The following is a 26,253-nucleotide window of genomic DNA, read 5'->3' as shown; positions in this document are numbered from 1 at the left end:
CAAGATATTGAATATAGTTCCTTGTACTACAGTAAATCCTTTTTGTTTATCTGTTTTATATATAGTAGTTTGTATCTGCTAATCACAAACTCCTTATTTGTCACCCCCTCTCCTTTCCCTTTTGGTAACCATAATTTTGTTTTCTATGTCTGTGAGTCTGTTTCTGTTTTGTAAATAAGTTCATTTTTATTATTTTTTAGATTCAATATATATAAGTGATATCATATAATATTTGTCTTTGTCTGGCTTACTTCACTTAGTATGATAATCTCTAGGTCCATCCATGTTGCTGCAAATGGCAAAATTTCAGTCTTTTTATGGCTAAGTAATATTCCATTTTGTGTGTGTGTGTGTGTGTGTGTGTGTGTGTGTGTGTGTGTGTGTGTATATATATATATATATATATATACGCCACATTCTCTTTATCCATTCATCTGTAGAGGGATACGTAGGTTGCTTCCATGTCTTGGCTGTTGTAAATAGTGCTGCTATGAATATTGAGGTGCATGTATCTTTTCAAATTAGAGTTTTCATCTTTTCCAGATATATGCCCAGAAGTGGGACTGCAGGATCATATTGTAACTCTATTTTCATTTTTTGAGGAACCTCCGTACTATTTTCCATAGTAGCTCCACCAATTTCTATTCCCACCAACAGTGTGGGAGGGTTCCCTTTTCTCCACATCCTCTCCAACATTTATTATTTATAGACTTTTTTTTTTTTTTTTTTTGCGGTATGCGGGCCTCTCGCTGTTGTGGCCTCTCCCGTTGAGGAGCACAGGCTCTGGACGCGCAGGCTCAGCGGCCATGGCTCACGGGCCCAGCCACTCTGCGGCATGTGGGATCTTCCCGGATCGGGGCACGAACCCGTGTCCCCTGCATCGGCAGGCGGACTCTCAACCACTGCGCCACCAGGGAAGCCCTTATAGACTTTTTGATGATGGCCATTCTGACCAGTGTGAGATGACACCTCATTGTAGTTTTGATTTGCATTTTTCTAATAATTAGCAAAGTTGAGCATCTTTTCATGTGCCTGTTGGCCATCTGTATGTCTTCTTTGGAGAAATGTCTATTTAGTTCTGCCCATTTTTTGATTGGGTTGTTTTTTTGATATTGAATTGTCTGAGCTGTTTGTATATTTTGGAAATTAAGCCCTTTTCAGTCGTATCATTCACAATTATTTTCTCCCAGTCTGTAGGTTGTCTTTTCATTTTGTTTATTGTTTCCTTTGCTATGCAAAAGCTTATAACTTTGATTAGATTCCATTTGTTTATTTTTGCTTTTATTTCCTTTGCCTTGGGAGACTAAGAAAATATTGCTACGGTTTATGTCAGAGAATGTCTTGCCTATGTTCTCTTCTAGGTGAAAAAAATTTTTTTTTTTTTTTTTAGTGGTGGCTTTTTTTTTATTATTATTTTTTGGCTGCATCAGGTCTTAGTTGCAGCACGTGGGTTCTTTGTTGAGGTGTGCAGGATCTTTTGTTGCAGCACGCAGGCTTCTCTCTAGTTGTGGCGTGTGGGTTTTCTCTCTCTAGTTGCAGCACGCAGACTCCAGGGCGCGTGGGCTCTGTAGTTGTGGTGCACAGGGTCCAGAGCGCATGGGTTCTGTAGTTTGCGGCACACAGGCTCTTTCGTTGAGGCGCGAGAACTCAGTAGTTGTGGTGCGTGGGCTTAGTTGCCCAACGGCATGTGGGATCTTAGTTCCCCAACCAGGAATCAAACCAGCGTCCCCTGCATTGGAAGGCGGATTCTTACCACTGGGCTACCAGGGAAATCCCCCAAACATCATTCTTAACAGTAAAAGGTTAGATGTCCTTTTAAAAATCAGAACAAGGCAAGCATATCCAATATTAATACTTTTACTCAATATTGCATTAGCAGTCTTAGCCAACCCAGTAAGGCCTAAGGCCTAGGATGGGAAAAGGAGAAACTTTTTCCAACATTCACATTCACAGATGATTAGACTGTCTAGAGTGACTTCCCTTGCAGTCCAGTGGTTAAGACTTCACCTTCCAGGGCTTCCCTGGTGGCGCAGTGGTTAAGAATCCGCCTGCCAATGCAGGCGACACTGGTTCGAGCCCTGATCCGAGAAGATCCCACATGCCGTGGAGCAACTAAGACCGTGTGCCACGACTACTGAGCCTGCACTCTAGAGCCCGCAAGCACAACTACTGAAGCCCAGGCGCCTGAAGCCCATGCTCCACAAGGAGAAGGCTGCACACTGCAATGAAGAGTAGCTCCCGCTCTCTGCAACTAGAGAAAGCCCGGGCGAAACAACAAAGACCCAACTCAGCCAAAAATAAATACATAAATAAATTAATTAATTAAAAAAAAAAAGACTTCACCTTCCAATGCAGGGGGTGTGGGTTCGATCCCAGGTTGGGGAGCTAAGATCCCACATGTCTTCTGGCCAAAAAACCCCCAAAACATAAAACAGAAGCAATATTGTAACAAGTTCAATAAAAGACTTTAAAAATGGTCCACACCAAAAAAATCTTTATTTAAAGAAACCCAGCTGATCACTACCTTAAGCGTGAGAATTATGTGCTTTTCTTGTTTTCATAGGAGAAAAATAAATAAATCGCAACTCATTGAACTTTGTCACCAGTATATCCACACCTCAGCCAAAGCAGCATAATATGGAGTTACAAGTGGTCACTCATTTAGTCCTAAACTAATAACTATGGACACACTAATTAATCTAAGCCATGCCTCTCAATTATTAATTTAGAATTGGAACAAACTTTCATTGCTTTCCTAATTTTCTTCAAATGACCTTGGGGCAGCTCATCCAAACTTCCCATCAAGCAACTCATTCATTTCCGAGAAGTGGCCCACAAGAAACAGCAAATTAGCAGTTGCGGGGGAAGGGAAGAGACAGTGGGGATGGGGGAGGGGGTGTACAAACAAACAAGCGAAACAGAAAAGAAACCCCCAGGAAAAAGGGATTGTGGAAGCTGAAAAAATGGAAATTTTCCACAAAAGAAGCCCAAAATAATATGCAAGATCGGGGAAAAACTTTCAAGAGTTCTTTTCAGTGTAATAATGAAATTCAGATCACGAAATCCATTCTTTAAAAAAGACGATAAGCAGAGTCGCTCGACTTCAGCAAAACCCACCACAAAGATGGCGGTGGGACGAAGACCCCTCTCCTCCTAAAGCCGGAGGCTCTCGCCTCACATTTCCCACAAACCCCTCCGCACCGCCCAGCTCGCCGAAACCTGCCCGGCCGTCTACGACCAGTGCGCACGCGCAGCGCGACGTCACGTGCGCTCCCAGGGCTCTGAGGAGCTGGCAGGAGGGGCCTTGCCAGCTTCCGCCTCCGCGTCGCTTCGGAGGTCGAACGGCGGGTTCGCGGTGCCTCTGCCGCCGCCGCGGGGCAGCCGGGGTCGCGAGGCCGAGCGAGGGGCGCGCGGCGGCGCGGCCATGGGACTGCGCCGAGCCCGGTGACAGCAGGGATCCGAGCGGCCCGGGCCCTGAGCGCGTCTCCTCCGGGGGGCCTCGCCCTCCTGCTCGCGGGGCCGGGGCTCCTGCTGCCGTTGCTGGCGCTGCTGCTGGCGGCGGCGGCGGCCAGGATCATGTCGGGCCGCCGCTGCGCTGGCGGGGGCGCGGCCTGCGCGGGCGCGGCGGCCGAGGCCGTGGAACCGGCCGCCCGGGAGCTGTTCGAGGCGTGCCGCAACGGGGACGTGGAGCGAGTCAAGAGGCTGGTGACGCCAGAGAAGGTGAACAGCCGCGACACGGCGGGGAGGAAGTCCACCCCGCTCCACTTCGCCGCAGGTAACCGGGGCCAGCGCCGCCTCGCCTCGCCCCCAGACTCCACCTGCGCACCCCGGCTCGCAGGCCCGAAACCAGACACAGTGCACCTCTGCCCCCGCCCTCCCCCCCTGGGGCTCCGGTCCTGGTCATCTCGATGTCGTGGAGTGGGGACTAGGGGGCGAGTGTGCCGCACTCACTGGAAGCTGTGGGTTTTTTTGTTCGTTTGTTTGTTTGGGCTTTTTTGCTTTGTTTTGTGTCGACAATACCTGTACCAACTTCCGGTCTTACTACCCTAAAAGGCCTCTACATACTAGAAAGAGTTGGGACGTGGTAGACCTTGTGATTTAAAGGCCAGTTATCTCCAAAATCTATCGTTCTTGCACGTTCCACTATAACTCTTAAAAAGCCTTTGGGTTACGTTCTTAATGCTTTTGTAAAATGCAGGGATGTGATTTAGGGGCAGCAGCTTAATTGATCATTGACACATTAGCGTTAATAGGTTTACCTCGGTAGCCGTCATTAGCAAGTTTCTGGAGACTAGAACTGGAAAGAGTCAAGTTTGGGAGAATTGATATCTGACTTAGGTTGTGTGCGGGCGGGTAATCTTTGCCAGACACGTACAAGTTGGGGTGGAAAGTAGTAGAATGCGAGGAAAGATGGTGCAGGTACTCTAGCTTGGATCTACAATTTAAATTGGGACTAATCTCGCCTCATTCTGAGATTTAGATCGTTTGAATTACGTTTTTTTAAAATTTACATCTTATTTCTATAAAGCATTTATACTTTTCACTTTGAGGAAGGATCGTGATTACCTGTATCCTCAAGTGAGCCATGCACAGTTGAAAGCGGGAATAGAGTCTCATACTTCCGATAATGCTGGTTTTTCACTTGGTGCGTTACATGATTGTTTAAAATAATTTTTTGAAAAAGCAGAAGGGTATGTTTTAAAGCACTCTGTTTTTTTTGGAGTAGGAATGATGAGCAGAGGAGCATAAGAAAGATTTCCTTGTTCACAGGCATTGCTTTTACACTTTCTACCAATGGGAGATTTGTTTGTTTTAACCTGTACCTGTTTGAAAATGTAAATACTACTGGGAGGTATGCTTTCTCCATCAATTACAAATTTGTTGGGTTCCCATTGAGCCTTTTAAGGGAGAAGGTTTGGGGGACCGTCGGTGGGAGAACTATAAACAGCCTGTGGGCAGCAGAAAGGGGGGAAGGATGAAGAATACCGAAGTCTAATCTTCTGTTTGGCCATTTTGCCTAAAATTTTGGTGATCAGTGCTGCCTGTCCTCAGCTAATTTGGATTGTCCTGGTTGTCCGTGTAGTAAGCATTTAAATAACTGATTTGGCAAACCGTCATAACCAACGATATGTAATCCAAGGGGTAGTGTTACTTATATTCTGTTCACTTGATCTGTGGGATAAAAATAACCAAAGAAGATCTTAGTTGCTACCTTTCAAGAATTTGTTGTATTAGTGAGTTCATATCTGAAAATAGTAATATTTAGAGACTTAAGATTATGGATTAGCTTCTTATTGACCTTATTCCTCCCAACCATCCCACCCTGAGTTCTGTCCCAACATTGCAAAGTACTTTTTACATAGATTTCATGTGGTTTGTTTAGACTGAAATGGAAAACTTATTTTAGGAACCAACTTACCTCTCACAGTTTATCCAAATTCTCAGGTACAGGTTATAAGCTTAAGAAGTCAAGGTATAAAAGAAACTAATAAAATAAAAATTACTAATAGTCTACATTAAATCAGAGCTTTAAAGCCCTGCATTTAAACTCAGGTATATTAGAAACTTTTTTTAATTAGCTCAGTAAATTCAATCTAAATTATTATTAGATTAATGAGAGAGAACCTGTTTTCTTAATTTTTTTTTTTAATTTTTAAATAAGTGCATCCAGCTGCATTTTTCTTAATATGTGGAGAATATATTTTATAAACTCTTTGTAGGTGGTGAGTTATTCGTTATGTTAATATGCATGTAAGCAGGTTATTGGAAGCTCAGTGTAGGTGGGACTATGTAACTGCCTGACCAAGCAGTTTCTTGTGTTTGTACATTATAGGGTAAGCTATGGGAGGGAAAATTTTTTTTTAAGCCGATCAAAGCTTGAAGGTTTTATTGGGGGGTAGGGTAGACATGATTTTGTCTTTTGTTTGGATTTCCAAGGAACAGGAACGAAAAATAAAGTGAATCACGATAGAACAGATTAGAAAAAATTTGGTCTGTCTTTTCATGTAAAATATTTAGTTCGATTAAAGGAATAATCAATTGCCAGTCCTAAAGGAGTTAAGTTCTTCTATCAAATGAAAAGAGTAATCAATGTAAATAGGAACTTTTCTCCTATTATTGGTCTAGATTACATTTCTTAGATAAGCATGCTTTAAGAAGTCACTTCTTAACGAGAAAAATTGTTCCCTCTTCAGTCGCTCTGCCACCAGCCCCCTACCTACACCCCCCCCCCACACACACACACAGGATATGAATGAAACTTGTAGAGGCAGGTTGGTGGTAGGAAGGCTACAGCTCTAATTTTGCTAAAAGCAATCGCATCTGAAATTCTTGACAGTATAATCCCCTAGAAAACAGCAGATCTCAGTAAAGGAGATTGCTTCTCTGAGCTCATTTCTGAAAAATGAAGAGGGACAGAATCTTTGGGAGAAAGTCATCCTGTTGTCCATCATAGCCAAAGAAAGAAATACACAGTATTCTCAAGAATCTTAGAACTTGGGGGACTGGGCTGTGAGGAATAGAATTCCCTGGCTTGAGAATCTTAAACATTCTTTGGAGTGTGCAGAGAGGTATCATTCAGTAGGAAAATATGTAAAATAATTCATTAGGTTCAGGGAATTCAGGTACAGAGATGGTGGAAAGGAGGTGACACATATGTATGTAGCTAGAGAATGACAGGTTTAAAAAGAACTTGCATTGTTAGAGTTCTAGTTAAACAAGGTAACACTTGTTTTGTATTTGTAGCATGTTGTTACTGTTCTGTATTTGTAGTATGCTACTCAGCCATATACATTGAACTAGTCAGACTTAACTTTATTATATTCAATTAAGTGAATTGCATATAAGAGGGGTTTTTTTGTTTGTTTGTTTTTTTCTCCTGGAAGAGGGAAATAGAACTAGGGCATCTGGAACTTATTATACAAGCAACTGATACGAAAACTAGAGTTACTTATTCTAGAGATAAAAGAAGGCTAAGGTTAAACAATGTTTCTATCTACACATATGTGTAAGATAGTCAAGTAGAAAAGTGAGAGGATATGACTCCTCTGGCCTTGGCAGTCAAAACTAGGGGCTAGTAGGTGAAAGGTTACAAGGAGTCAGACTGCCTCTAACAGTCTGTTCAACTGTGGGATTGGCTGGAAGTCTCCAAACAGTGGTTGGATTGGCATCTTTCAGAGATGCTGTAGAAAGGATTTCTGTATAGGGTAGGCAATTGGACCAGTAAGTCAGATTCTGACTGGTATAAGAAAGTGGAATGATTCCTCCAATTGAAGATTTTAACAACTCAGCTACCAAAGATATAATAGCTCTTGTGATTGCCACTGATATCCTTTCCCAAAATGGTGCTATTGAAGACCTCCAGTAATGTTTCAAAAGCATTTCCTTCTTTTGGCTGTAGGTCACTGTCATAATTACGGGAGATGCACAAAATGTACCCACATTTCTTACCTAGGGCTAGAATTATAGACTTTTGTTTCCCGGATTGGTTTTTGCTGTGGGGAATAATTAAGTTCTTCATCAGTAGAAAACCCCAGTATCAAATAAAAACCAGTCTATTTAATAATTCAGAATTTTTTTTGACTTATCAGATCTCCCAGTATATTATCAAGACTTGAGTTATACCTGTTTCCTCAGCTCTTGATGGATTTAGAGGTAGGCAGTTGACTTCAGTAACAACCAGTCTGGAGTACTTGTTACAGTATTTCCGCATTCAGGTTGTCAGAATTTCATCACCCCAGAGGCCGTGGCATCCTTTTCCAAGTTTCTTCCACTCTGACCAGATTATTTGTCCCAAGTTGAGCTAGGCAAAACCTTGTCCCTTGTGTTCCTCATTCTCAAGAAATATACGTGGGAAGTACTTTTTCTAGATCTTAGTAAACTAAAGTTAATAGTAAATGAGAAGCATAAAATGATATCCCTTAAAAAAAATTTGACACGAGTCCTGGCTGTGTAAGTCAAGCTGAAGGCTGCTTGATTATACATTCCCATCACCTAGGCCACAGGAGCCTTCTCTGTTTCATGGCATTGGTTGACATTTTCTGTTTCTGAATGTTTCCTTCTGACAAAGCCCTACATGACACCAGCCTACCTTTAGGTTGGCAAGACATCACTGTCATTTCATATTGGACCAGCTGCATCATCAATGGCCCATTCCACCTTTGGACTGTAAAAAGGGGGAGGTGGTGGCTCTCAATGAAACTTCCTAAGAGTCTAAGTTGGTTTCTCTATAGTGACTTCCAGTGCTTCACAGCTTTCTGGAAGCCATGCAGATGAAAGCATGTTTCCAGTAGAGCAGCAAAATATGATACTGTTAACAATAGTCATGGTTGGCAAGACAGTTCCTGGGACTGCTGAAACTGATGGCATCTAGATTGTAACGAAACTTGACAAAAGAGAAATTGTATAGACTACTTTTCTTAGTCATCACAAATCATTAACTTCATATTTTCTGTGGAGGTCGTTTGCTTACTGTTCCAACAAAGTATTAGCTATGCACCAAACAAATGTTTGTCAAGTCCTCCTATATACCAGATACTAGCCTTATCCAGTAAACAGAAATGAACAGGGGACAATGCCTGCCATTAAGTAACACAGTTTATTGATCAGCAGATTTACTTTCCAAATAAGCCTGTTTTGTTTCATTGTCAGTGCTTTATAGTGGATTCAAACTCAGTGTATGATTTCATCAGGATTTTCATGTTTGAAGATGAGTGCTATTCCATAGTTATAAAATAAACCACAGTGTATCCTGAGCAGCCATGACTGCTAACTGTAGGCTTCTGATTCCTTTATAAAGAGATCCTTAGGATATGAAGATTGGCATTGACTCTGAGGATATGCCTATTCATGTTTTACCTGGCCAGTGAGAGCATGAACAGAATATACCTTGCAAAACTATTTTTTCTTCAAGAAATGAGTACTTAACAGAAGTGCTTTGAACTATTCTTGACACTGTAAGAATGGGGATTTTATCAGGAATTAACCCTCAGAGTTTGGGAAGCCATTTAAAGCTAAGGTTTCACCAAACTTCCAAAAGTAGATTTTAAAATTTGAACTAGCTACCTGCTGACCCCCTCTAAATAATTCCTTTCATGTCAAGAAGTGGCTTCAAACATTGAAAATCTCAGACTCTTATCTACTGTCTCAGGATAGCAGCATGACCTCTGCACACATATATAGTCCTTACACTGTGACTTGGAAAACATGCTGGTCTGTCAGTCAGTCTCCAGATGGGTGTCAGACCTCTTAATGGCTAGGAAATCATGTTGATACAGTTATTGAAGTAGAAGTCATCTGTGTCTTGGACTGTTGGTAACTATGTAGATAAAATCACCGTAACCCTTTCTCCCCCTGTCTCCTCCCTAGCTAAAACTTCAATTTCAGTGTTTAGTCAGACACATCACTATCGATTCTCTCTCTTCGGCTCTGGTTTGAGGCAGCCATCTTCTCTTCTCAATGGTATTTTAACAAAAGGCTACACTTGACCTTTCTTCAGCTTGATCACTGATCCTTTGGAACAGATATCTTCCTAATTGACACTATCTGTTGTAACAACTAGATGTTCTACTACACCTATTTCTATGCCCACCTCACACTCCTTTTTTGGGAAGTTACTCTGTGAGTCACCATTTTGACTACTCCACATGTGTCGATCACCACCGAAGAAATAGTGATCCTTCTCAAAGTGCTTGGGCACATCAAGTAACTTTCCAAAGAAAGAGATACCTTTACTAATTTTTCTTTATTTTGATTCCTTTTCTCTTACTCTCCAACCTAAGTCTTTTTTAAAAGCTTTTCTTCCAGGTGGGTGCTGCGTGGCTGGGATAGCAGAGCCATTGACTGGGGCAGCTGTGGGTGGCTCACTTGGGAGGACAGTGTGATCAACAGTACCCAGGCTGTGGTAAGGAAGATTCAGGTCAGAGCATAGTGGCAGCAGATTTGGCCTTTCCCTCCTTGAAATTTTCCCTCGTGGCTTCTGCTTTGCCATTCTTTCTTTCTTTCTTTCTTTCTTTTTTTTTTTAAAGAAACTGCTTTTTTATTTATTTTTGGCTGTGTTGGGTCTTCGTTTCTGTGCGAGGGCTTTCTCTAGTTGCGGCAAGCGGGGGGCCACTCTTCATCACGATGCGCGGGCCTTTCACTGTCGCGGCCTCTCTTGTTGCGGGGCACAGGCTCCAGACGCGCAGGCTCAGTAGTTGCGGCTCATGGGCCTAGTTGCTCTGCGGCATGTGGGATCTTCCCGCACCAGGGCTCAAACCTATGTCCCCTGCATTGGCAGGCAGATTCTCAACCACTGCGCCACCAGGGAAGCCCGCCATTCTTTCTTAGTTTTATTTCTCAGTCTCCTTTTCTCATACCGTGATATATTAATTCAGCAAATATCAACAAATTGTTATGTGCCATGCAGTGTGAAGGACATTGGGGAAGTAACGATGAACTAAGATAGACATTGATCCCCTTTTATGGAACTTGAGAGTCCAGGAGATAAGTACTAAACAGTAATTACAAGTTTTAATAAGTGCCAGAAGATACTGCTGTGAACAACAAAGACAAAAACTCCTGTGTTTTTTTCCTGAAGTTTGCATTCTAGTGAAGGAGAGGGGAAAACCAACTGAATTGAATGTGTGGGTGTGCCGAATGGTCTGCTGTAAATAGAATGCTCAGGAATGGCCTTCTTAAGGTGGAGACATTTAAACAGGTTAGACAGTGAGTAGAAATGAGGGATGCAAAGAGCAAGGGAGGAGTCCAAGCAGACAGGCAGCATGTACCACTGAAGTAAGGTTGGCATACTTGATGAACTGAAAGAAAGCTGGATCACAGCTCAGAAAGGGAAGAGTGGTATGAAATGAAGTTTGAGAAGGCGGTAATGGCCAGTTCATGCAGCAGACCTTGTAGGCCATGGGAGCGTGATTGTATTTTATTCTAAGCAGCAGTGGGAAGCCAGTGAATTATTTTAAACAGGGGTATGGTATGATGATTGTCTTTAAAAGATCTCTGGGGACAGAGTAGAAATGAGAGGCCCAATTAAGGAGACTTTTGCAGTAGTTCAGGCTGGAGACAGTGGGTTGGGGCAGTGTCGGTGGAATGAAGAGAAGTTAGGGAACATGTTGAGTCTGAGATGCCTTTGAAATACCCAGGTGGAGATATGTCCAGTAAACAGCCTGGAATTCAGGTGAAAAGTCTAGACTGGAGATTTAAATTTGCAGGTTGTGTATCTATGTGGTGCTTAAAGCCATAGGAGAAGATGAGATCATCTAAGAGGGGAAAAGAGGGTAGAGAACTGAGTCTTGAGGAATCCTGGCATTAAAAATGGGGTAGAATAAGCAAGAAGCCCCCAGGGAAGTAGGACATGTCCAAAACCTGAATTCCTCATCTTTTGCCATGAACCTGTTTTGGCTGTAGCCTTCCCCATCTGAGTTGATGCCAACTCCACCACTCCATTTCTTAGTCCAAAAACCTTGGAGTCATCCATGACTCCTCTCTCGGCCCCAACCTCTCTTAACCTCCTCACTCTTACCCTCACCCCACGTCCAATATGTGAGCAAACTGTGCAGGCTCTACCTTCAGAGTACCCAGAATCTGTTACTTAATATTCTGACAAGTTCCACCACATTATGGTCCAAACCACCATAATCTCTCATCTACTTCTATCCTAAACCCCCTTAAATCTAGTCTCAACACAACAGCCAGAGGGTACTTTTCAAATATAAGTCATATCATGTAATTTACCAGCTCAAAACCCTGCAGTGACGCTCCCTTTTTCCTCAGAGTAAAAAAGCCAAAGTTCTTACAGTGATCCTCAAGCCTCTCTAGCTGGTCCTCGTTACTTCTAACCTCATCTCCTGCTATGCTACCCCTTTCTTACTTGGCTCCATTTACTCTGACCTTCTAACAGTTGGTCAGTAGGGCTAACACTCTCTCTTTCAGGTCTTTCATCAAATGTCACCATCTCAGTAAGGCCTATGATGACCTCCCTGTTCCATTTTATGACCCACTCCATACACACATCCTGATTACTTCTTATTCTACTCTTTCTCTAATTACCTTTTTAAAAAAATATTTATTTATTTATGTATTTGGCTATGCCAGATCTTCATTGCAGCACACGGTATCTTTGGTTGCAGCATGCGGGCTCTTAGTTGCAGCATGCATGTGGGATCTAGTTCCCTGACCAGGGGTCGAACCTGGGCCCCCTGCATTGAGAGCGTACGTCTTAACCACTGGACCACCAGGGAAGTCTCCCTCTAATTACCTTCTAACGTACTCATTTTGTGCATTTGTTGTTCATCTGCTCCACCTCCGTAGAAGTTCCTCAAAGGCAGAGATTTGGGCTGTTTTGTACACTAGTATGTCCCAGGCACCCAGAAAAGTGTCCATTACATGGTTGATATTGCCTGATCATTTGTTAAATGAACAGATGAAACAAGGAAAACCCAGGAGTGTGTGATGTCATGGAAACTCGGAGAGATGTTTCACAAGGAAGGAAGTAGTCAGTTGTCGAATGTTGCTGAGAGGTCAGTCAGATGAGGACAGACATGTGTCTTTTGGGTTTGGCAACATGGAGATTGTAAGTGGCCTTGATGAAAGCAGTTGTAAGGAAGAGGCCAGACTGGATTTGGGAGAAGAGTAAATGAGAGAACTGGTGACAATCCTTAGAGGTTTGAATATGCAGGGGAGCAGAGAAATGGAAAAGTAAATTCAGGGAGAATGTTTTTAATAAGATGGAAGATATAGAACATGTTTACATACTTCCGGGAATGATATGGTGGAGAGGGAGAGACTGATGTGAGTGGGCAGACCTTGAGAAGGTGAGCAAGGGCTACAGTGTAGAAGGGATTGATCCTTGATAGAAAATACACTTCTTTCAACAAAACAGAAAACTAGTAGTGCTCTCTAGTCAACTTCATTCATTTTCTTGCATGGCTTCAAACACCATCTTTATGGTCAGGACTTCAAAATGTCAGTTGCTAGCTCATACTAATTTCCTTAGATCAAAATCCACAGAACCTTCTACTTACTGGGCATTTGTTCCTCAAGCTAAGCATTTCCAAAAACAAATAATCTTATCTCACAAAATATCCTGTTTTACTTTGTGTCTCAGATATCTGATAGTCATCTCTTTTCCCAAAATTAAAGAAGTTGTCAGATACTGTCAGTTTTCTCTTCTGTCTTTAGTTACTCCTGGCAACATTGTGTGCAGTAGCAAAAGATTAGACACAACCTAACTATTCATGAGAAAGGAACTTGTTAAATTTTGGTACTTGCAGTCAATAAAATGTGTGCTGATAGGAGTTGATTTCTAGCATGTTATTAGTTTTTTGTTTTTTTTTTTAAGGAAGATGCAAAACAGGGGTTTAAAATATACAATATATTAGTAAGTATTTGCTTGTCCTTCAGTGACCATTGATGTGTTATGTAGCAGTATTTTTCATACTGTTTCTACAGGATGCCTCTGGAATAGGGGGGTAATTTCCTTTGGGTCTTTGTGAAGGAGAAGGCAGCAGATTCAACCTGAATAGTATTGTTTTAAATTGAATTCAGCTAATTTGCAACTTATGAGTGCCAGCTATGTACCAGGCATTGGGTATTTTTGCAGTGAACGAGACACATATTGGAATTTTATATAGGATTTCATTAGAAAATGCTAACTCAAAAAAGCTTGTGCGCCCCCATGTTCACTGCAGCATTATTTTTCTTTTTTTTAAATTGAAGTATAGTTAATTTATAATGTGTTAGTTTCTGGTTACTGCAAAGTGATTCAGTTTTATATATGTGTGTGTGTATATATGTATATATATTCTCTTTCATATTCTTTTCCATTATAGTTTATTACAACATATTGAATAAAGTTCTCTGTGCTATACAGTAGAACCTTGTTATTTAAGTTTTATATGTAGTAGTTTGTATCTGCTAATCACAAACTCCTAATTTGTCTCACACACACACACACACACACACACACACACACACACACACTCCGTTTCCCCTTTGGTAACCATAAGCTTGTTTTCTATGTCTGTGAGTTTATTTCTGTTTTATAAATAAGTTCATTTGTATCATATTTTAGATTCCACCTATAAGCGATATCATATGATATTTGTCTTATCCATTCATCTGTCCATGGACATTTAGGTTGCTTCCATGTCTTGGCTATTGTAAATAGAGCCACTGCAGCATTATTTACAATAGCCAAGACATAGGAAAAAACTTAAGTGTCTATCAAGGATGAATGGATAAAGAAACTGAGGTGTATATACACAATGGAATATAATTCAGCTGTAAAAAAAGAATGAAATCTTCCATTTGCAACAACATGAATGGACTTTGAGGGCATTATGTTATGTGAAATTAAGTCCTGGGGATGAAATGTACAGCATGATGACTATAGTTAATAATACTGTATTATATATTTGAAAGTTGCTAAGAGAGTAGATCTTAAAAGTTCTCATCACAAGAAAAAATTTTTAACTATGCATAGTGATAAATGTTAACTAGACTATTGTGTCCATTTTGCACTATATACAAGTATCAAATCATTATGTTGTGTACTTGAAACTAATATAACCTTATATGTCAATTATATCTCAGTTTTTTTAAGGCAAAAAAAATTGCATTAAATCTGTTGCCTGAAAGCAGCTTGAAAAACACTAGTCTATAGGACAAAATCCATGCACCACCTTAGTGTGGCTTGTAAGGTTCTTCCTCATCTGGCTTCTGCCTACTTGGGCATTCTGTGTCCTGGCTACTATGAATGATTAGCTCTTTCACACCTCAATGCCTGTGTACATCTTATTTCTTCTGCTTCAACTGCAGTGCTCTTTCCTTGCTTAGCTTTTTCCCACTCCCTGTCTCTTTTCTCCTCACCTCACTTCTCTCCTCTCATTTTCCTAATGATCCCTTCATTTTTCTGTAAGCCTTCAGCTGACATGTCATCACTGGACTCTCCTTTGGGATAGTCCTTCCTGTTCTCTGCTTTCCCCCAATTAGGTATTCTCTTCTTTGAGTTCTAGTAGCATTTTCTATATACCTCTTTTATGACAGTTATAGTATATTGAGATTACTGTTTCTCCACATCCTAAATCGTAAACTCTTTGAGAGTAGGGAGAATCAAAGATCAAGAATAGGGAGTATCAAAGACACCCACCTCTGTGACATAGAGCTTAGAATGTTTAGACAAAACAAAACAAGACAGTTAATCTCTTCAGTCATGTAACTCTTTCCTCAGTTGCAGCCAGGCCAGCCTCAGACATACACCTTGGAAACATTGTATGTTGTTGCTTTCTCATTCAACTCCACTCTGGTCTTCTTAGAAGGACTATATTCAGGCTTGGTGGTTTTAAGAATATTCTGATAAAATTTCAGATGAATGTAAAGGTCTTTTGTCTCTCTCCCAATACACAGGTATGTCTCCCCAACTACTTTAACATATGCCTGAAATCCTTTTCATTTTACTATCAAGTGTAAAAAGATTTCAGGTGCTGTTACGTAGGAATGGTAAAAGATTGAAACTCATTGGTACTAAATCTATTAACCAGTATAAATGAGTTGTCTTTTTTGGTTTTTTTCCTTACGGGGGCAATTGCAGCAGAACTGTGGGACATGGATTTCTAAAGAAGGCCTCCTACCTAGGCAGAAGTTGCTTGTGTTGTGCAGGTGGCAAAGTAAGGGCTCCTTTGAAGACACCTCATATCACACTTCTGCCTAGTATCACCTCTCTCTATCTTCACTACATAGACAAATACAAACATTTTTGTTGCTGTCTCATAGTCCCCCAGTTCAATAGAAACATTTCATGAGATACATGTGGGAAAGGGATTCTACCAAGAGTTGATTAGTATATACTTTGAATACCTGAAAATGTCTGCACACAAAATATGCAGAACTCATCATTTGCGATTAGGAATGCTATTGTAGAGTGGGAAATGTTTGAACTTTGGGCTTTCAGTCACTAATTTCATAACCTTCCTCTGAAGTTAGTAGTAGTACTACCTAATGTATTGGAGAGACCCTTTGACTTTCTAATTAAGATTAGTTAATGATATATTTCATCAGTGAATTCTTGAATCTGTTACTGTTTTGCATCCAAAAACATTTTAGCATGGCTTGTACTTATTGATTCTAATTTGATATGTTTTCTTTGGAGAATTTAAATGTGGATCATTTGTTTTCTTCTAGGTTTTGGACGGAAAGATGTAGTTGAATATTTGCTTCAGAATGGTGCAAATGTCCAAGCACGTGACGATGGGGGGCTTATTCCTCTTCATAACGCATGCTCTTTTGGTCATGCTGAAGTAGTCAATCTCCTCTTGCGACATGGTGCAGACCCAAATGCTCGTGATAATTGGAATTATACTCCTCTCCATGAAGCTGCAATTAAAGGAAAGATTGATGTTTGCATTGGTAAGACTGTTTACATTCCAGAATTTTTCTGAAATAGTTTGTAACTATTCTCGATCTTAATTGAATTCATTTGTTAATGTGATCAAATTCTGCCAGGCTGAATTTAAGTATTTAAGAACATTTCGTGATTAATCCAACCACTGTTTACTAAGTGTCTTTTTGTATGTGGTACTGAGCTTAAGTATTTTAGAGAATAGAGTAGTACAGAATTTCTCTTCTCTAGAAATATGGATTCTCTTGGGAATAACACACAAAGAACCAGATGAAGGCGTGGTGGAAGTGAACAGAGTGTTAGAGGATAATGAGTGCAGTGACTGGGCTGGAGTTGAGTCACTCCTTCCTGAGTCTTCCCAGGAAGTACTGGGGAGAAAGGTCAAAAAGGTAGGTAGTGACTTCTTTATAAGGAGCTTCGGATTCCAGGGTAAGGAGCTTGATATTGTTACGTAAATAGTTTGGAATCGTTGATAACTTTTAAGGAGGGGACAGTGTGGTGAGAGCAGTATATTTTAGAAAGAGTGATGTGGTAGAGGGCTGAGTAGAAAGGATGGCATTAGGGAGACTAGCTAGGAAGCTATAGAATAATGCAGATGAGAAATGATGAAGGCATGAACTAGGGTGGTTGTAGGAGAGTAGAAATGGCAGGATAAGTCAAGAAGCATTTGAAGGAAAAACTGTCAGTCATTTAGGATACTTTAATGAATGAAATAGGATTTGCTTAACAGTTTGGTCACTGACAGAAAATTATACGCGAGAAGGCTGCTTATTTGAGAATTGTCATTAACCCGGTATTGACTTTTCTGAGCTTAACAGAGTCAGATTTTGGACTGCTACCTTACCTCTATTTCCTGATGCAAAACAGGGACACTTGAAATCCTTGAGACAGATAGAAAACCAGTTCTGTGCACTAGGAAAAGTCTAGGGGCTCTATGCTAGACTTAAATTGTTCTTTCTCTCTCTCCCAGCCCTCCACCAACCCAAATCACCTTATACTGAAGTCATGAGCTTAGTTTAAATTAGGTTAGGTAATTTATAAAGATAAGAAAAGGATTACCTAGTAACCTCTGTCCAGTTCTCCTTTCCTGTGTGTTATCTTTTTTTGGTTGTTTTTGTCCTTTGTGTTATCTGCCCTCTGCTCAGAATCCTTTTCTGGTACCTGAGTTTCAGGCATATAAATAATTAGCTTTAATAATGTAGGATTTTCCAAATATAGTTATAGATCTGCACTGTCCAGTATGGTAGTTGAAGACTTGTAATGTGGCTAGTTCAAATTGAGATGTACTGTAAGGGGAAAATACATACCAGATTTCAAAGATTAGTACAAAGAAAAGGAATGCAAAATATCTCAATTTTATATTGCTTACAATATAAATGTAAATATTGAAATGACAATATTTGGGGTATATTGGATTAAATAAAATATGTTAAAATTAACCTGTTTCTTTTTATTTTTATAATCTGGCTGCTAGAAAATTTTAAATTACATATGTGGCTCACATTTTATTTCTATTGGACATCACTGTTAGAGATAGGAGTACAGTGGAATGAACATTAACCCTATAAAGGAACAGGAGCTGAGCTTCCCTTTTTGCATGTGTTTGCCTGTCTTTCCCCAGCTCCTTATTTATACATTGTGATGGAATATCTTTATATAACCAAATAGCAATATGTACAGAGTATAGCACAAGTCTTTTTATGCTTTTTGGGTTGTAATGTAGCAGTTTTGATTGGGGGTTTGTTAACTCTACAGAGTGCTTTTTTCTTTTTCTTTCTTTCTTTTTTTTTTTTAATCCCGCAGATCCCTATTCCTGGGCTATTCACAGCTTTAGAAATTTCATTTTTGCTATTATAGAGTAATCTTTCTAGACAGTGTTCATTTGGTGTGAGAAAACAAGCTTTCAAGTAAACTTGCCTTTTAGTTCTTTATCTGTCCTTACTCACTTGTTTAGCAAAGGAAAATCTGACATTGAGCTTAGGGGAGATAAATTAAATGTGTCTAATACATTAAATAATGGAATATTTTATATATTCTTATCTTTAAAATATAACATTTACCATACTATCAGGATATAAAAAGTCTTTAAATTACTTTGAGACTTCTCACTGTTGTGGCCTCTCCCGTTGTGGAGCACAGGCTCCGGGTGCGCAGGCTCAGCGGCCATGGCTCATGGGCCCAGCCGCTCCGCGGCATGTGGGATCTTCCCAGACCGGGGCACGAACCCATGTCCCCTGCATCAGCAGGCGGACTGTCAACCACTGCGCCACCAGGGAAGCCCCTGGACCAGAATTTTTGAGAAAATGATTTATTAAAATCAAATTGTCACAATTACCATTTTGAAAGGTAGTGTTGCTGTTTTGCAGTGCTCTTACAGCATGGAGCTGAGCCAACCATTCGAAATACAGATGGAAGGACAGCATTGGATTTAGCAGACCCGTCTGCCAAAGCAGTGCTGACTGGTAAGTCTACATACTCTCTTTGGGTATTCTGGGAAGAATATAAAGAATGAACTTGCTAGGTAGACTGTCAGTTAATGACCTCAATGAGATTTTTTTAATAGTATCAGTTCAGTTGCTATTCTTTTTTTTTTTTTTTTTTTTTTTTTTGCGGTACGTGGGCCTCTCACTGTTGTGGCCTCTCCTGTTGCGGAGCACAGGCTCAGCGGCCATGGCTCACGGGCCTAGCCGCTCTGCGGCATGTGGGATCTTCCCGGACCGGGGCACGAACCCGTGTCCCCTGCATCGGCAGGCAGACTCTCAACCACTGCGCCACCAGGGAAGCCCTCAGTTGCTATTCTTTTTTGCATCTGAACAGTTGACATTTGATTCTTGTCCAAGGAAGGTAAAGTTTCCTGTGTTTTTTTTTTTTGAATTAGCTTTTAAATTTGTGATTCCTGCCTTATTGGGGGCAGGGGTGGTAGATAATTGTGTGTTAGTAATCATTCTCTTGCTTTTCTAAACAGGATTCTGGGCACATCAATTTCAGTACCATGAAGAGTAAGAATTACTGTGTTCTACTAGAACATATTCATGTGCTTGGAACATATTAAGATATATAAGGCTGTGTTCCCTAGGTTTAGGTTTATTTCAGACTGTCAGGCTTTTTTGAGTGGTAGTATCTACTTCACATATTTTCTCCCTTACCAGAGTATTTCCTCTGAAGCAACTCTCTGCCATATTATTTTTTGTATTCTTACCTACTGTGTGATCACCATTAGAATTATGTCTAATAGTCAAGAGTTTGAGGGGCTCTGCTGTGAGCTTTTGTGCTTGGGCTTTGTGATATTTCTTCTGGTATTACTGAGCAAATTTAGACTAGCCCCCTAAAAGAGTTCTAGAAAAGTGAGCTATTGTAACCAACAATTCAGTGTTCATTTCTTCCTTCCCTATTCCATGCTATTCCCTACTTTTACCTTTGTTAAAAATCTTGGGGCTCAAAAGAAGCCTTGCACAGCAATCAATATACAATTCATATTGTGGACACCAGTTAGGATTTCGTTGAAGCAAATAAATAAACACTTTATTATGTTAATTTAAATTGTATCGATTTTAAAGTTTTTGCTTGTATTCATTTGTAAATATAAAGGCTATAGGCATAAGAAGTTTATTTAGTCCTGTTTTTGTGTGTATATATATATATATATTTTTAAATTTATTTATTCATTTTTGGCTGTGTTGGGTCTTCATTGCTGCGCGTGGGCTTTTCTTTGGTTACAGCTAGCAGTGGCTACTCTTCGTTGCTGTACGTGGGCTTCTCATTGCAGTGGCTTCTCTTGTAGCGGAGCATGGGCTCTAAGCGTGCAGGCTTCAGTAGTTGTGGCTCACAGGCTCTAGAGAGCAAGCTCAGTAGTTGTGACGCACAGGCTTAGTTGCTCCGTGGCATGTGGGATCTTCCCGGACCAGGGCTCGAACCCGTGTCCCCTGCATTGGCAGGCAGATTCTTAAGCACTGCGCTACCAGGGAAGCCCTATTTGTATATATTTAAAGCAGCATTGTAATAAAACAATTTTAGTGTAGAAAAATCTTCTGGATTCATAAAAATGTTAATGATTATGTTCCATTGGTGATGCTATAGAGTATCTTTTGTACTTTCTGTGATATTGTTATATTTTTATATTGGATTTTGTTTTGTTCTGATTTTGAATGAAGTCGTGAATGCATTTTGTCTGTTAAATAACATTGGTTTTATGAAATTTGAGGAGTAAAAAAGAAATGGAAAAGGTCACCCATAACCTACCCCCTAAGACAAACTTTGTTAAAATTTTGATTTATTTCCTTCTCGGCTTTCCTCTTTCTGTGCATATTGTTTTCATATAGTTGCGGTAATGTTTCATTATATAACATTGAATCTTTTTTTCACTTTCATAACAGAGGTATTCTGTCTGTCTTCATATATATATTTTTAAACTGCACAGTATTCTGTTGATTAACTATTTTCCATTCATTGGACATTTATTTCCAATTTTTTCTACTTTAAATATAGTTCACTGAGCATCTTTATGCATAAAACTGACATTACTTCTGTAATTAATTTTGTTTTAATTTCTGCTTTTTTTTTTTTTCCCCTAATTCACAGGTGAATATAAGAAAGATGAACTCTTGGAGAGTGCCAGGTGTGTACTAGTGTTATAAATATGTATCATAAATATTTCACCATTTAATTTTTAATTTTATTTTTTTTTACAATAAACAAACTCTCTAAAAGAGAATGCATTTTTTTTAATGGTCACATACATGTCTCCAGATAGGATCTGATAAAGAATAAAAATTGCTAATACATTTTTTTGTATGCTAGGAGTGGCAATGAGGAAAAAATGATGGCTCTGCTTACACCATTAAATGTCAACTGCCATGCAAGTGATGGCAGAAAGGTACTTCCTTTTGCAACTAAGTTTGTGTGCATTTCCTGGTAACATGAAATTGTGTTTATCTCTTAACTTAAAACATTTGACAAAAATGCTGATATTTTCTTTTAAGCAATAATTTGGATTAATTCTTAACCTTAGTAAAACTTTTTTAATAATGAACATTTAGGTAGCTTCCTATTTGCAATAGTGAACTTGTAAACTATTATACTATGCCTTCAGTATATATGTTGGATTTTGTAAAACCAGATTATTACTATTATTTAGACTGAAGTTATAAAGGTTTTTCTGGATTTCTGGTTTTATATTTGGATTTTTACCTTTTCATGCATATTTCTTAGCTATTGAATTTTATTAATTTGTCTGTTTAACATTTCAGTCAACTCCATTGCATTTGGCAGCGGGTTACAACAGAGTAAAGATTGTACAGCTGTTGTTGCAACATGGAGCTGATGTTCATGCTAAAGATAAAGGGTAACTAAGCATTTAAACAAAAATGAGGATTTCTTAAATCTTACTGTACTTGTGATAATCTCTGTAATCTTGTAAAAATCATATTTTTTACTAAACAGCATAAAACATTTATTGAGCTTTTATAATATGCAGATTGCTCTGAGAGCACAGGGAATTATAAAACCTTAAGGCCACCACCCATAGGTCTTACACTGTACTCTAGGAGGCATGAAAAGATACCTAACAGTATAAGTTCTCTACTAAGTGTGAGGTGATAAATAGAAAGGGATAGCACTTATAGGAGTTCCTAGGAGGGAATGCTTAGTGCTGGCTGTAGTGGTTGAGAAATCCTTCAGGAGGAGACGATACTTGACCTGGACTTAATTCAAGAAAGCAGAGAGTTTAGGAAACATCACTCCGTGCAAGAGAACTGATGTGAGAGAAGGTGCTAAAACAGATACTGCAGCATATCTTAAGAAACAATGACTAGACCAACGTGGCTGAAGCCTATGATTAATATAGGGGAGAAGTAAAGGTTAGGGTTGGAGAAGTAGGTAAGAACCAGCTTTTAAAGAACTTGGTATTCTAGCCTAAGGAATTCAGCTTGATTCTGTGAGCCACAATAGCTGTTGAAGGATCTTAAGCAAGGGGAATGGTTCTTCTAAAAGAGGAGTTTTATGCAAAGAGGAGTTTTAGGAAACACAATCTGGCAGCAATGTGTAGGGTAGATTGAAGAAGGAGACTAGAGGCAAAAAGAGCAGTTAGGAGAGTGAGCATTGTAGGGGTTCAGGCGTAGTAAGATCTGCAATAGTAGTGGCAGAGGAAATGGAAATAAAAAGAAGGCACAGATGCAAGCGATATTACAGTGTAAGAATGGTTAGGGTTTGTCAAATACCTGGATGTGATGAGGGAGAATAGTAGAGATTATTCCATTTCATATTCTGAAGCTGAATGAGTGAGACCCAATGATACACATACTGAAATCCAGTAGAGAAAATTAATTATCTTGGAGGGGAGAAACCTTGCGTTCACTTTTAGAAGGCTTGGTTTTATGAGATGATGATGGAAACTTGGGTGGAGGTAGCTAGTAGATAGTTGAGAATGAAATTGGTGCTCAGGTAAGTAAGAAATCATAATCAAAATGGTGAGGAAAGCCATGAGCCTCTACAGAGAGGACTGATAGAACTAAAGACTAAGCCATGGGTAGCCATCACTCAGCAGTGGCCATCCCTCAGCAGCGGCCATCATGATGATGTCTGTGGTGATTAGTTAGTGATTCCCAAGGAGGAGCAACTTATAGATATAATTCAGGATTTTAAGGTTCTGCTGTACCTTCCTGTATAGAAAGTTCTTCCTCCATTGCCGTCATGAAGGAGTTGGGTTTTATATTATGGAATATAGCAGTTTACCTTACAGAATCTTTAAAAAAAAAAAGTTTCAAAGAAGAGCCAGTGTTTGAGCTCTGAGTTTGTAAAAGATGTGTAGAAATCAGAAGGAAGGGAAATCTATCCCATTACACCCAGGGGATACTATGGAGTTCTGGGAACTTTAAATGGTTTAGCATACTGTTATGGAAGGGTAAGTAAGGCTAGAGAGTCAGATCATTGTATGCCAGGCTAAACAGTTGGAGCCACCATTTGAAAGCAAGGAAGTAGCAGTGAAGGACGTGAAAATGAGGACTAACCATATCAGATTTACCTTTTAGGAAAACTGGCTATAGCTTGGAGTATAAATTGAAGTGGGGCCCATTTCAGTAGTACAGGGAGAAATAAACAAGGCCCAAACTAAGGGGATGGCAGTAACAGTGGGGGCAGGGGTGGGGGGGTTGATTTGAAAGAGACTTGGGCATTAGAATTGTTAGGACTTAGGGTTCAAATACATATTATCAAGTTTTATACACTTTTGTTAGAAGGTCACATAAGCTATTTGCTAGTTAAATTTGTGTAAATTTAATTAAAATTAAATTAAAGCCTAGGGAATCTTTAATAACACAGGGTTTTCCCCCTTCTCGTATTGTAGTGACCTGGTGCCCCTGCACAATGCCTGTTCCTATGGTCATTATGAAGTAACTGAACTTCTGGTCAAGGTTAGTTCTTGTATACTTTTCTTATAAAATATTACTTGAAATACATAGTATATATGTCTTCTTTGTGTTTTTAGTGCTTGGTAGATATAGAAAGAGTATTTATAATCATTACAAAAATGTGGATGATCGATAGATCAGCGTCTGACTGCTTTGAGATTTTTGAGATACAGTAAGAGTTTTTATATAAAGTACCTGTCCCATTTTGTGAATATCAGAATAAAGTTTTGAAGTTTCAAAACTCTTGAAAATATCAGAAGTAATTTTTAGTGGACCATATGTTATTAAAACCACCAGTTAGATTTTCAAGACCTGCCCAGTTGTACTTTGGGTTGGAACAGGCTTACTTGGTAAGCTTCACTTCTTCCGTTATGCTGGGCAGCTCTTGTTTAACAAGCAGGTTCCAGGGACTGGCAAGAAACTTCTTGTTTTGCTCCCTGTTGGATGAGAATAGAAGCTATATATTCTCCTTGAGAGTGGATTCAAGGATGTTACCCACACCCATTTCTTTTTGTCCCCCAGTCTCTACATATGTATTTGACCTTCTTTACACTTCTCTCACTCCGCTTTCATTCTGCCCTTGAAACTCTTCCTCATTCTGTCAGCAGCTGTCATGAGAAGGGAAAGAGAGCATTTGTTTCCAATGCCTCTCTGCTTCCTTTTGGGCATGTGCTACCACCGAATATATTTTCCCACAGAAATAACTTTACTATAATGATTAGATACTCTGAGTAGCCCATAAGCCTTTTAAAATGTATAAGGTGACTATAATATTACACATTTAACAGTAATGCTTTTGCTTATCGTAAAACTGAATCTTGAATTTAACAGAATATTTGGAATGTTAATTGTGGATGAGAGTGAAATATGAGATAGATTGCATTGGGACTTACAGGCAACTGAATGGTGTTTTCCTAAGACCTAGTGTTCACTAAATAAGAGTGGGAGGAGGTCATATATAGAGAGGACGCTAAGTGAGATGAGGGTGCAGTTGCCAGAGCAGTCAAGCTCAGGAGAGTCAGGAGTTATCTAATAGTTATAAAACACTGTGTTCGTTGAGAATTAGTTTCCCATCATTGAAAGTATTAAAAGAGTAAGTAGCTAGTTTGCCTTCTGCAGAAATGCTATGGAAGGGATTTTGTGTTTGATGAGAGGTTGAGCTAGAATGACCTCTGTGATTTATCCATATCCAATACTTGGAAACGTCTAAAATTAAAAAGACTAACAATACCAAATATTAGCAAGGATGTGGAGCCCTAGAACTCAAAACGTTGCTAATGGCAATACAAAAATAATACAACCACTTTAGAAAACTGTTTGGCAGTTCTACTAAAAGTAAACATACATCTTCCACAGGACCCAACAATTCCACCCCTAGGCATTTATCCAAGAGAAATCACAGCATGTATCCAACATTCATAGTTGTTGTGAATGTTCATAACAACTTATTCATAATAGTCAAAAACTAGAAACAGTCCAAATGCCCATCAACAGGATGATGGATAAGTGAATTGTGGTATATCTATACAGTGGAATGCTACTCAGCAATAAAAACAAACTTTTTTTTTTTTTTTACTTTTATTTATTTTTGGCTGTGTTGGGTCTTCGTTACTGAGCGGGGCTTTCTCCAGTTGTGGCCAGCGGGGGCTACTCTTCATTGTGGTGTGCGGGCTGCTCATTGCGGAGGCTTGTCTTGTTACGGAGCACGGGCTCTAGGTGCACGGGCTTCAGTAGTTGTGGCTCATGGGCTCTAGAGCACAGGCTCAGTAGTTGTGGCACACAGGCTCAGTTGCTCCGCAGCATGTGGGATCTTCCCGGACCAGGGCTCGAACCCGTGTCCCCTGCATTGGCAGGCGGATTCTTAACCACTGCACCACCAGGGAAGCCCCAGCAGGCGGATTCTTAACTGCTGCACCACCAGGGAAGTCCCCAATAAAAACAAACTTGATACAACAAAATGAATGAATCTCAGAAACATTGTGTGAAAGAAGCTAGACACAAAAGTACATGCTGTGCTATTCTACTTTTATGAAATTCAGGAACAGGTAATTCTAATATATAGTGCTAACAGTCAGAATGGGGGCAGGAATTGTCTATAAAAAGAGCATGAGGGAACATTCTGGGGTGATGAAAGCATCCTCTATCTTGAATTGGGTGATGGTCTCACAGGTATATACATTTGTCAAAACTCATCAAACTGTATACTTAAGAACTGTGCATTTTACCATATGTACATTGTATCTCAGGAAAGGAAAAAATAGTTCTTGGAAAAGATGCAGGTTAAATGTAAAGCTTCATTTTAAACTATTTTTAACAATAAAATTCAATAGGCACTTGTGGGTAGGCCTGGCAACCACTGACTATTTTTCTGCGGGGAAAAAAATTACTCTTTCTGAAGTAATTGGTTTGAAAAGTGACCTTTGGGAACATAACCTTTTTAAGCTTGCATGCTGTTAAATT

The 26,253-nt window shown here is 39.8% G+C and overlaps 1 protein-coding gene across 3 annotated transcripts in view; it reads left to right on the top strand.

The window, feature by feature from the left end:
- The first annotated feature begins 3,304 nt into the window (after nucleotides 1-3,304).
- The window catches only part of TNKS2 (tankyrase 2), a 71,095-nt gene continuing 48,146 nt past the window's right edge, over nucleotides 3,305-26,253 (top strand). Inside the window, exons 1-7 of one of the 3 annotated variants that reach the window (XM_019943727.3) lie at nucleotides 3,305-3,775; nucleotides 16,174-16,398; nucleotides 18,757-18,852; nucleotides 20,969-21,005; nucleotides 21,188-21,263; nucleotides 21,637-21,731; nucleotides 23,730-23,796. In XM_019943727.3, coding sequence (XP_019799286.2) covers nucleotides 3,577-3,775; nucleotides 16,174-16,398; nucleotides 18,757-18,852; nucleotides 20,969-21,005; nucleotides 21,188-21,263; nucleotides 21,637-21,731; nucleotides 23,730-23,796 — 795 coding nt within the window. In that variant the 5' untranslated portion in view covers nucleotides 3,305-3,576. The remainder of the gene's footprint in view (nucleotides 3,776-16,173; nucleotides 16,399-18,756; nucleotides 18,853-20,968; nucleotides 21,006-21,187; nucleotides 21,264-21,636; nucleotides 21,732-23,729; nucleotides 23,797-26,253) is intronic. The other 2 variants (XM_033842498.2, XM_019943606.3) reach the window with 2 other exon arrangements.

This window comes from Tursiops truncatus, chromosome 16 (genome assembly GCF_011762595.2).
Source record: "Tursiops truncatus isolate mTurTru1 chromosome 16, mTurTru1.mat.Y, whole genome shotgun sequence".
Taxonomy (NCBI): domain Eukaryota; kingdom Metazoa; phylum Chordata; class Mammalia; order Artiodactyla; family Delphinidae; genus Tursiops; species Tursiops truncatus.
This window is presented reverse-complemented; position numbering and strand designations above follow the sequence as displayed.